At 40.2% G+C, this 12,530-nt stretch overlaps 1 protein-coding gene across 5 annotated transcripts in view; it reads left to right on the top strand.

The window, feature by feature from the left end:
* TTBK2 (tau tubulin kinase 2) overlaps positions 1-12,530 on the top strand; it is a 164,225-nt gene that overhangs the window by 128,474 nt on the left and 23,221 nt on the right. For all 5 annotated transcript variants that reach the window (XM_047738246.1, XM_047738247.1, XM_047738250.1 and 2 more), the window contains 3 exons: positions 3,179-3,395; positions 7,975-8,186; positions 10,761-11,349. In XM_047738246.1, coding sequence (XP_047594202.1) covers positions 3,179-3,395; positions 7,975-8,186; positions 10,761-11,349 — 1,018 coding nt within the window. The remainder of the gene's footprint in view (positions 1-3,178; positions 3,396-7,974; positions 8,187-10,760; positions 11,350-12,530) is intronic.

Below are 12,530 nucleotides of genomic sequence, written 5' to 3'. Positions count from 1 at the left end.
GCTTAGGCATAGGGAAAAAAGGATTTGGAAGAATACTGATGAAAATGGGAAAAAATGTGGGGCTGGTAGACTGAACTTACTGAATTCAGATATTGATTCTTTTGTCACTCCCTTTCCTCATGAACAAAGGGAATTCTTTCAATAAACATTTGGATTACCATGTAGCACATCTATGTTGGTGTCCTTTGTATGCGTCAGTCAGTAAAGGATATTGAACTTCTATCTGAAAAATCTTTGGAGCTCCTTACTGGCTCTCACCACTTCCCCACACGGGCTCTCTTCCACATGACTCAGGTTCCTCTCTGCATTCATTTGCCCATTTTTACTCCTTACATAATTACTATTTTCTCCCTTCTCCTGTAACTCTGATCCAAATCTGGAGTTTGAGCTATGGAAAGAAAGAAATTCCTTCCCAGAAAAATTATCCTACATTCAGGAGTCGAGTGAGTGCAAAAGTATATGTGAGAGTATTATTTATGAACTTCATGAACTTTATTTATCTTTGAACTTTGGTTACTTTTATTATTTTTTTATTATTATTTTTTTTTAAGATTTTATTCATTTATTTGACAGAGATCACAAGCAGGCAGAGAGGCAGTCAGAGAGGGAGGAGGAAGCAGGCTCCCTGCCGAGCAGAGAGCCCAATGCGGGGCTCGATCCCAGGACCCCGAGATCATGACCTGAGCCGAAGGCAGCGGCTTAACCCACTGAGCCACCCAGGCGCCCAGAACTTTGGTTACTTTTAGAATAAACCCTTTCATAGGAACTATTTTAGGCCAAACTACCTTTTCTTTTCTTTTTTCCTTTTTTTTTTTTTCTTTCTTTTTTTCGAACTCCCTTTTCAGTGTGTTCCCAGTTTCAGAACTACAAGAACTGTTTTTACAGGGCTGTAAGGTTTTTTCCCTGGGAGCTCTTATCAGTGCTTTTCTTTTCTTTTTTTTTTTTTTTAAGATGTTATTTATTTATTTGACAGACAGAGATCACAAGCAGGCAGAGAGGCAGGCAGAGAGAGAGGAGGAAGCAGGCTCCCTGCTGAGCAGAGAGCCCCGATGCAGGGCTGGATCCCAGGACACTGGGATCATGACCGGGGCGGAAGGCAGAGGCTTTAACCCACTGAGCCACCCAGGTGCCCCCTTATCAGTGCTTTTCTAAATTATACCTACAACATACCGAGATGAGATTCATTGTCTACTGTTGACCCAATAGGGAGAGATGGTAATGAAGGTCATCAGCTCAGGCAGGACAAGTCCCTGAAGAATGACTGATCTTTGTTCTCACAACATGACATATGGATGACACGTGGGCTAGGTGTAGACTGAGAAGATGCCTATTTTCCCACTCAGAAGAATTGTGTGTGTCAGTATAGTCTACTGAAAACTGGTTCTTCTCTACTTTTAGACATTCCAGATCACTTAGAAAAGATTTCACTGTGTGGTAAATATTGTGTTCAGTCAGCAATATTGAAAAGCAAAACAAACTAGTGTACAAAGTAGAGTTGCAGAACATGCAAGCTGATAGGGACCTGATCACTTAAAAAGTAATAACAGAACTGGAAAAAGCTCCTCACAAGCCAGAACTCTGAGGGAGAGACAACCAGTCATATAAATAGGACACGAAATTACTTTGAAAGAAATATATTGACAAATGTCAATTAATATTTTTTTATTTTGCTGCTGGTCAGTTCATGCAGTTCTGTATAATTGTTCTGTATAATTACAGTATTTCTAGTTCACCCAGAGGGCAAGAATTTCCTTTCTCCTCTTTATGTTCCTAGAGCCTTGCATAGAGTAGATACTTGTAAAAAGTCTGTAAATGAAGAAGCAAATGTACATTTTACACTATTAAAAATATATAACTGGGGCGCCTGGGTGGCTCAGTGGGTTAAGCCGCTGCCTTCGGCTCAGGTCATGATCCCAGGTCCTGGGTTCGAGCCCCGCATTGGGCTTTCTGCTCAGCGGGAAGCCTGCTTCCTCCTCTCTCTCTGCCTGCCTCTCTGCCTACTTGTGATTTCTCTCTGTCAAATAAATAAATAAAATCTTTAAAAAAAATAAAAATAAATATATATATAACTGATCTCATACCCACTTATGTCATAATGACACTTGACATTTTTCTGTTTATAGTTTTTGTTACTCTCAGCAAAAAATGGGTAAAGTGGGGCACCTGGGTGGCTCAGTGGGTTGGGCCGCTGCCTTCGGCTCAGGTCATGATCTCAGGATCCTGGGATCGAGCCCCGCATCGGGCTCTCTGCTCGGTAGGGAGCCTGCTTCCTCCTCTCTCTCTGCCTGCCTCTCTGGCTGCTTGTGATCTCTCTCTGTCAGATAAATAAATAAAATCTTTAAAAAAAAATGGGTAAAGAGTAGAAATTATTAAAATAGACACAAGACTTATTAGAAAATAGACCAAATATTTCTTTTTTTTAAATTTTTTATTTATTTATTTTAAAATATTTTATTTATTTATTTGACAGAGATCACAAGTAGAGAGGCAGGCAGAGAGAGAGGAAGGGAAGCAGGCTCCCTGCTGAGCAGAGAGCCTGACGGGGTGCCCGATCCCAGGACTCTGAGATCATGACCTGAGCTGAAGGCAGAGGCTTTAAACTGCTGAGCCAACCACTGCCCCTAGACCAAATATTTCTTACTTTTAAAGTGATTCTTAAATCAGTGAGTTATTATATTAAAATTTGTATTTTTAGATCATCCTGCAAATTTTCCTCATCAAAAATAGATGTTTTGGGGCACCTGGGTGGCTGGCAGTTAAGCATCTGACTCTTGACTTCAGCTTAGTTCATGATCTCAGGGTCATGAGACCAAGACCTGCGTTGGGCTCCACACTGGCTGTGGAGCCTGCTTAAGATTCTTTCTCTCCAGGGCACGGATTGCATGGAGCACTGGGTGTGGTGCAAAAACAATAAATGCTGTTAACGCTGGGGAAAAAAAAAAAAGATTCTCTCTCTCTCCCTCTTCCTCTGCCCCTCGCCCCTCAAAAAAAATAGTTTTATTTTGTAGAATTGGCATGGCCTAAGTTTCTGAGGTTTTGTTTTTTTATTTTGTCTTACTCTTCTAATTATGTATACACTTGATCATTTAAATTCAGAAGCAAAGTGTAAGATAGTCTCATAGTAATCTTTGATTCTGGTATTTTAAAGTTCTACCTTTCTTTCACCCCACATTTTTAGAATTGCCAATGCCACTCCCATCCCAGGAGACTTGCTTCGGGAAAATACAGATGAGGTGTTTCCAGATGAACAGCTTAGTGATGGGGAGAATGGCATCCCTGTTGGTGTGTCACCAGATAAATTGCCGGGATCTTTGGGACACCCACGTCCCCAGGAGAAGGATGTCTGGGAAGAGATGGATGCGAACAGGAACAAGATAAAGCTTGGGATTTGTAAGGTGTGTATTTCTTGCATAGGACGGGGTTTCTTTCCTAAGTGCTTAATATTTTCCTTCTGTTGCTGTAACAAAGTATCATGATTCTTAATTTTGGATGAGAAATAGATAGAAAATTGTATTACTAGTGATTTATGTATTTGTATTTACAACATCTTGGCTAATTTTGCCCATAACAGTGAGATACAGACACTAAACATTAATTTTCATCTTGTATTTGGTGGAAAAGATGAAGGCATTTAAAAAAAAAAAAATCACACTGAGACTGAAAGAAGAGACATCTGTAGGTCAGAAGTTAATAGTCTTTCTAAATAATATGACAAGACTCTTGGCCCCTTCTTTAGTGTGGACCTGAGGAGCTAGGAGTACCTGTTGTGAAAATTGTCTTAAGTGGAGGTGGGGAAACAGGGGCTAGAAATGGAAAGCACCAAAATAATCAGAAGCTGATAAAGTGGATATTGAATAATTGACATGATTTTTTCTTCCTTAGGATTCTAAACAGTACCAATATTTAAGTATGGGGAGAGATACAGATTTCTGAATTAAATGGTTAATTTTTCGTACTCTTGCAGTACTCTTTAGTACTCAAATTTCTTTTTGATCTTACTGTCCTTGTCATTTCCATTTTCATAGAAGATAAGATGAGGCTAAATGGGAATGGAGGGGCAGTGAATTATGAACCAATTAGCTTTTGGTGCTGCTTATGATTTTATAAAGATTTAGTTGGGATGGAAGTTAATTTTATAGGTGTAAAATGAGACTTTGGGCTCATACCTGTTAACATCATTGATAGAAAGTTGGCTAGTTGTGCTTTGTGAGATGTATCTTGGAAAGAATTTTCCATGATCAATTCTGAGGGGCTTAGTCTGTCTTCAGACAAGTTACATACTATATTGTTAAACTTAATAATTAAAAAAATTAACAGCATATACATTCAGTCATGGAAGTCACTTTGTAAAATCATTCTCAGCATAGATATGACATGCTGCTCTGTGGTCTGGCTACTGAAAAAGCCCTCTTTGGAACCCTCCTGCACTGCTGGTGGGAATGCAAGCTCGTGCAGTCACTCAGGAAAACAGTTTAACTCAAAAAGTTTAAAATAGAACTGCCCAGCAGTTGCATGGATACAAACAGTAGTGATTCAGAGGGGCACATACACCCTGATGTTTACAGCAGCAATGTCCACAATAGCCAAACTATGGAAAGAACCCAGATGTCCATCGACAGATGAATGGATAAAAGAGATGTGGTTTATCTGCAATGGAATATTACTCAGCCATCAAAAAGAATGAAATCTTGCCATTTGCAATGATGTGGATAGAACTAGAGGGTATTATGCTAAGCAAAATAAGTCAGTCAGAGAAAGACAAATACAAGATGATTTCACTCTTGCATAGAATTTAAGAAACACAGAAGATGAACATAGAGGAAGAGAAGGAAAAATAAAATAAAGATAAAAACAGAGAAGGAGGCAAACCATAGGAGACTCTCAACTATAAAAAACAAACTGAGGGTTGCTGGAAAGGAGGTGGATGGGGGTTGGGGTAATTGTGTGATGAGCATTAAGGAGGGCACTTGTGATGAGACCTGGGTATTATATGCAACTGATGAGTCACTAAATTCTACCCCTGAAACTAATAATACACTATATGTTAACAAATTTGAATTAAAAGAATTCTTTAAAAGAAAAATAAACTATTTTAAAAAAAAGACAAAAGAAGAAGCCCTATGCGGACTAATAGTAATTAAGAATAGGTAGTGAGGGGCACCTGGGTGGCTCAGTGGGTTAAGCCGCTGCCTTCGGCTCAGGTCATGATCTCAGAGTCCTGGGTTCGAGCCCCGCATCGGGCTCTCTGCTCAGCGGGGAGCCTGCTTCCTCCTCTCTCTCTGCCTGCCTCTCTGCCTGCTTGTGATCTCTCTCTGTCAAATAAATAAATAAAATCTTAAAAAAAAAAAAAAAAAGAATAGGTAGTGAAATGTAGTCAAGAAGTCAGTGTCAGATTTTTATAATGTCGACTGTAACTGTCTTTATTGCACCAGAAGCAGAAACTGTTCTTACAGTAAAAAATCCTTTTGTGACATTCTCAGTTGCCAGCCCACATGAGTATCTCTGTGTGTATGATACTGTGAAATGGCACTTGACATGGGGATGAGTTATTTAGTTTCTATCTTTCACCCATCATCACAATTTAACCTGTATTTAGTTCTCTTCTACTTGTTAATTCCTTCCTTTAATTTTTTTTAAAAGATTTTTTAATTTATTTGAGAGAGAGGAAGAGAGGGAGAGGCAGAGGGAGAAGCATAGGGAGAAGCAGACTCTCCACTGAGCAGGAAGCCTGATGTGGGACTTGATCCCAGAACCTCGGGATCATGACCTGAGCCGAAGGCAGACAGCTTAACTGACTGAGCCACTCAGACACCTATGGAGCGCTTGGTCTCTCGACCCTGAGATCATGACCTGAGCCAAAACAAAGAGTCGGACACTTAAACAACCAAGCCGTCCAGATACTCTGGTATTTTGTTTTGTTTTGTTTTGTTTTGGCTACTGTTTTGTTTTAATATCAGTGATATTTGTCTGGATTTTTCAAAGATGTTTATTATATCCTTGCATTTTTGAAAGTCCTGGACTTGTCTTCTTTCTTCTTGAAGTATTTCCATTAGAAGTTCCTTTAGTTGAGGTCTTTGGGGACTCTCTCAATTTTTACTTAGTTGTAAATGTATTTATTTTAGCATCATTCTTCTTTTTTCTTCGTGGGCATCAATGCAAGGTTTATTGAATGATAGCAAAATGATAGTACAAAGCTTCCAAGGAGGGAGGGAACCTGAGAGGGTTCCCCAGCATCATTCTTTAAAGAGAGTTTATACTAGGTTCAGAGTTTTTGACTGACAGTTATTTTTCCTCTAGATTCAATTATTGGTGTTCAGAAGTCTGTTACTTACTTTTTTTTTCTTTGTAGATGGTCCATTGCTCTCTGTCTTTGTTACCCCAGCTGCTTTTTAACTTTTCTTTTTGTCTTTGGTGTTCTGCATTTTATCTAGAGTGTGCATAGGCTTACATTTCTTTTTATTTATCCTGCTTAGGATAGCTTATGTTTCCTGAATCTTTGATTCATAGTTTCATATCATTTCTAGGAGATGTACAGCTATTTCCTACCAAAATATTTCCACTAATTCATTCTTTTCGTTCTCTCATCCTGGGACTCCAAGTGAATGTACGCTTTTTCATTCTGTTATATAATTTAATTTTTTTTTCCGTATTTTTTTTCTCCTTGCAGTGCTCCATTCTAGGTAATTTCTTTTGCTATGTCTTCTAGTTCACTGGTTAATAACTTTGTCTTTTTCTGGGTAATTTGATGTTTAACTTGTTAATTGAATATTTAATATTAAATTCATCAGTTAATCTCAAACAATCCCTTATTGATCTTTGTGATAATGACCTTTATTTATTTAAACATTTGATGCATAACAGTTCTGTATTCTGTATCTTAACAAGTTTAATATCTGGTATCTTTGGAATAGTCTCTCAAATAAATAAATCTTTAAAAATAAGAGAGAGAAAGAGGAGGGAAAAGGCAGAGACAGAGAGAGAAACCTAAGCAGATTCCATGCTGAGTGCAGAGCTGACATGGGGCTCAATCTCACCACCCTGAGATCACAACCTGAGTTGAAACCAAGTCGGATGCTTAACTGACTGTCTCACCCAGGTGCCCCTCATATCTTAGGGAGTTTTAAATGTTTTTCTAAAAGTTATTATTTCTGCTCTTAGTCATGGTGGCATGCCTTCTTGTGTGTTTGACTATCTTTAGTGTTTTACTTATTAGTTAATAATTGATGGCAATCCTGTAAACCTAAACTGGGGATTGGGAAGCCTTCCTTCAGAGATTGTCTTCTGCTTCTGCTAGTAGCCAGAGTAGACCCCCAGTCTGAGACCAACTGGGTATCTTCTGTGGGTCTCTAATCAGAATGGACATACCAGACTTCCCTCTCTCACCCCAGTACTGGGGTCAGGTTTAATTTCTCTGGTAAGTGTACTACTCTGGGCATCTGTCCTTAGGCAGCCCCACTGCTCTGAGCTGTGTCATGTTCAACCTCCTTCTGCTCTGCCCAGCTCTTTTTTGTTCTAGTTTCAGGTTTTCTTGTTTTTGTTTGGTTTTTCACTTGTTTTTTAGAGAGGGAACAAGGGGATATTCAGGCTTGGTGACCCATCCTACCTCTTGTGAGACCACTTATGTCTCCAAGAAAATGTCCTTTCCAGGTTTTATTTTTAGTTTAGTGGAATGGAGTCCTGCAAGTATTTCATTAGACAGGATACAAAAAGTCAAGGTGGGTAAACATTTTTAGACTGTTTATCTTTGTACCCCAAATATAAAAAACTGGAATAATACTGAACTGAGAATAAATTAAGAAAACTCGCTTTATGAAGGGTTAGTAGACAAGTATGTAATGATGTCGCTATCCAGAATACCTTATTTCTGAAAACACCTCCCAAGCATTTGCATTTATTATTTTGAAAGACTTCAGTGATTGCTACACATACAGTCACCTGAATGTTTTTCATGGTTTTCTTTTATATTTTGTCTAGGCTGCTACCGAGGAAGAGAATAGCCACGGTCAAGTAAACGGTATTCTGAATGCTCCAAGCCTTGGTTCCCCAATTCGTGTCCGCTCCGAGATTACTCAGCCAGACAGAGATGTTCCATTGGTGCGGAAGTTACGCTCCATCCACAGCTTTGAGCTGGAAAAACGTCTGACACTGGAGTCAAAGCCAGATACGGAAAAGTTTCTTGAGACCTGGTATAAAATAATTTTTCTTTTTTTTTAAACTACTAGGATATATAATTACCATTATCATTATCATCATTGTGAATTCTATTATTCTTTCAAATAAGAAAATTTTGCATTTTTGTAGTACTGATTTGATTAAGTTCTCATCTCCATCCATGTTTTTAATTATCATTGTGATTCCTAATGTGAATTGTCTTATAAAATTGTTACAAGTTCTATAACAACCTTTGGGTTTGGGAGCTGAGCAATGGGAGCTGGTAACTTCATGACACCAGCATAAGTTAAATGAGCTTTTTGCTTTGTTTGTAAGGGATCTCTTTCATTGGAATGAGAAAATGCAATGTAGAGTTGGAGAGCACGTGATAAAGAAGGCATGATACAGGAAGGAGGGGAGCATGTGAAGGAGGGAAACAAGTAATTTATACACAAGGGACAGGCAGTTAAATTCACTTTAATGAATGCCTTTTATGAATAAGTACTGTAGGAAAAATAGACACAAATAAGTTTATCATTCTTCCTGGAAAGAAGGAACAGTGGAACTTTGGAGAACTATGCATAGGTAATAACTCTAGTTCATGTTTATAAGTCCCATTATCCCCAAATTTTGATAACAGAAGACAGAAATGAAACTTTAAAAAGAATTTGGAGGGGCGCCTGGGTGGTTCAGTGGGTTAAGCCGCTGCCTTCAGCTCAGGTCATGATCCCAGGTCCTGGGTTCGAGCCCCACATCGGGCTTTCTGCTCAGCAGGGAGCCTGCTTCCTCCTCTCTCTCTGCCTGCCTCTCTGCTTACTTGTGATTTCTCTCTGTCAAATAAATAAATAAAATCTTTAAAAAAAAAAAAAAGAATTTGGATATGTTTATGAATTACAGAAGGCTGCAGTAATATTAAGAGCCGAGTGACTAGTGATAGTCACATACCCTTCAATGTACATCACTGGTGGCTGCTTTTGGTAATGAGATGTTAGGTGAGAAAGACCACGTATTTGATTGACATGGTAGTTACTGTGAACAAAGATAATTCAGCCTATTCTAATCTAGCTTCCATTTTTGACAGTCCTTCATATATGTGTGTTCTTTCTTCCATGGCAATCATTCAGCCTCACACCTATGTAATAGAAGCTTCTGTTTATAGGGCACTTGCGTGGCTCAGTTGGTTAAATGACTGCCTTTAGCTCAGGTCATGATCCTGGAATCCCAGGATCAAGTCCTGCATCGGGCTCCCTGCTCAGCAGGGAGCTTGCTTCTCCCCTTGCCCTCCCCTCTCATGTTCTCTCTCTCTCTCTCTCTCAAATAAATAAATAAAAATAAAATCTCTTTAAAAAGGGGCGCCTGGGTGGCTCAGTGGGTTAAGCCGCTGCCTTCGGCTCAGGTCATGATCTCAGGGTCCTGGGATCGAGCCCCGCATCGGGCTCTCTGCTCAGCAGGGAGCCTGCTTCATCCTCTCTCTCTACCTGCCTCTCTGCCTGCTTGTGATCTCTCTCTGTCAAATAAATAAATAAAATCTTTAAAAAAAAAAAATCTCTTTAAAAAAAAGAAGCAGCTTCTGTTTATACATTGATGTGATCAAAAGGATGAATTTGAGTTGGGGCAGTGCTTAAACATTTCAAGTAGTGGCTAATGTTAGAAATAACTATATAAATGCAATAGGGATAAAAGCTTAGTTTGGTAAAGAATTAGTTTAATAAAAGAACAGAACTAAAAAGAGAGTCCCTGCTGTGGGAAGAGCTGAGAAATGAGTTGAGAAAAGAGAAGTTATCTAAGAAAATGAACTCAGGCCAGAACCTAGAATGAGTAGGAAACCATTGAAGGAACTGAAGCACCTAATTACAAACTTGGAAAGGAAGAAACATATCCCTTAAACTGCTACCCTGAAGCAGAGAATGGTTCGTAGAAGCAAGTGCAGCCGAATGGTCACACTGTCGCCTGACCCTCAGGTAGCAGAGGTTCATATACCATGTTGACTGCCTTCTAAGCCACCTAAACAGGCAGTATACCTTGAAGCTTCCCCCACGCCACATCCACACCCCCCACCACTGGGTGCCCCACGTGTACATAGTGGGCTGCGCCTGCTTGAGCAGGTGTAGTAGCTCTTCTTAAAAGTTCTGCCTTTGAAGTTCCCTTGAATGAGTCTACATTTACGTACATCTCTGAAGACAAAACACATAAAGCATCTGCCTAGCTTCTCCATTTCCTTTCCTATACTAGCTTCTTCATTTCCTTTTGTAGGGCTTCTGATGAGGCAAAATCCCCTTGGCTCAGCTCTGCCTCAGTCCCCCACAGAGAGCAGAGAGCCATGTGATTGAATTGGTTAGAAAAGGTGAACGAGATCCCATAAGTCAACCTGATTAGGCATGTCCCCTGCCCTGCAGCAGGAGAGCCGTCTTTCCCCCATGGGTTCCATCTTCCAAAATCCGGTTATGACAGGTGGAGAAGAACATTAGCAGCCTGTGAAATTTTCCTCATGCTTTATTTATATATTATTCTCTCCTCCGTGTGTGAATCTTAGTTCTGTATAGAGCTTATAGATTATATAATACATATTTTCCTAGAGCAGTTGAGTAACTTCTCTCTGTTTTTTTAAGCCTGGAGAAAATGCAGAAAGATTCCAGTGCAGGCAAGGAATCTGTTCTCCCTTCTCTGCTTCATAAGCCTTGTGTTCCTGCCGTGTCCCGTACTGACCACATCTGGCACTATGATGAGGAATATCTTCCAGATGCTTCAAAGCCTGCCTCTGCCAACACCCCTGAACAGGCAGATGGCGGTGCCAGCAATGGATTTATAGCAGTTAACTTGAGCTCCTGCAAGCAGGAGGTTGATTCCAAAGAATGGGTGATTGTGGACAAGGAGCAGGACCTTCGGGATTTTAGGACAAATGAGGCTTTAGGTCATAAAACAACTGGAAGCCCTTCTGATGAGGAGCCTGAAGTCCTTCAAGTCCTAGAGGAATCACCTCAAGATGAGAAGCTCCTACTGGGTCCTTGGGCAGAAAGCAATCACTTACAGAAAGAACCCTCAGGTGTGGTCTTAGCACTTTCTGGGGAATGCCCTGCCACCGCTGCCTCAGAACAGTATATGGATCGGCTGGAACTCCAGGCGGGGACTGCCGGCCAGTTTGCTGCAGTGACACCCACGAGTCCCATGGAGGCGCAAGCAGAAGGACCCCTCACAGCGGTAAGAGATTTGTTCCAGTTATTTTTCTGTTACCCACTCAAGGTGCTGTTAAAAAAGAACGAACAGTTGATCAACTAAGATTGATCAGCAGATGCCTAGGTTTGGCACATGGAGATAGGGAGTGATGTCTAGACTAACTTCTCTAGTCAGTCAACCAGTATGAAATTTCTCAAAACAAATGAGCTTGTCTGTCAGGATAGCAACTCAACACCTGAAGTGTCATTATAACCTAATTTCAGAATAACATCTATAATTAGACCACAGGAACTATCTATGCGTTTGTCTATGACTTTAAGAATTTGTAATTCTAGGGGCGCCTGGGTGGCTCAGTGGGTTAAGCCGCTGCCTTCGGCTCAGGTCATGATCTCAGGGTCCTGGGATCGAGTCCCACATCGGGCTCTCTGCTCAGCAAGAAGCCTGCTTCCCTCTCTCTCTCTCTCTCTGCCTGCCTTTCCGTCTACTTGTGATCTCTCTCTGTCAAATAAATAAATAAAATCTTTAAAAAAAAAAAGAATTTGTAATTCTAGAGATTTTGAATCTTATAAATCTGGTGAGGAAGGCATATGTGGTTTGTACTTCATAGGCTAGGCCTGATTCTCTTTGTTGCTTTTTTTTTTGTAATCTCCACACAGAAATTTGTCATATTTTACATTCCTCTTAAATAGTAGTTTTCCAGCTTTGATGTCCATTGTTTAAAACACAGAGTTCTGGCCTCTCTTCCAGAAGTTCTGCTTCAATAGGTCTGAGATAGAGTGAGCCCAGGAGTCTGCATTTTAACAAGTAGCTGAGAGCAGGTGTTGATAAATGTCTTCTGCAAAGGAGCATTTTGAAGAAACTGTACTCTTTACTCTCAGTTTGGACATTCAGCTGGAGACACCTGTTACCCTTTTATTATCAGTGAGCAACGATGCCCCTAGGACTGTGAGCCACAGGAGCCCCAGCAAAGCCAAACATGCAGGCAGTAAGGAACTGTGTACACAGATCTTTGGCACCAGCCCGAGGGCAGGTACATCTGTCCTTACATGGGTAGAAGTACCAGACTTCCTTAAATTCCCTAATCATGTAGCAGCCATGTCTTAAGCTGAAATGTTTCTTCTTAGAACACAATTCCAAATGCAGGTGTAAAACGGTGAAAAAAGATGACAAAATCTGATTTTGTATATAGCTCTGTAGGAATTCAT

Source organism: Lutra lutra, chromosome 7 (genome assembly GCF_902655055.1).
Source record: "Lutra lutra chromosome 7, mLutLut1.2, whole genome shotgun sequence".
Lineage (NCBI taxonomy): Eukaryota > Metazoa > Chordata > Mammalia > Carnivora > Mustelidae > Lutra > Lutra lutra.
The sequence above is the reverse complement of the archived record's forward strand: the minus strand, read 5'-3'. Positions and strand labels throughout refer to the sequence as shown.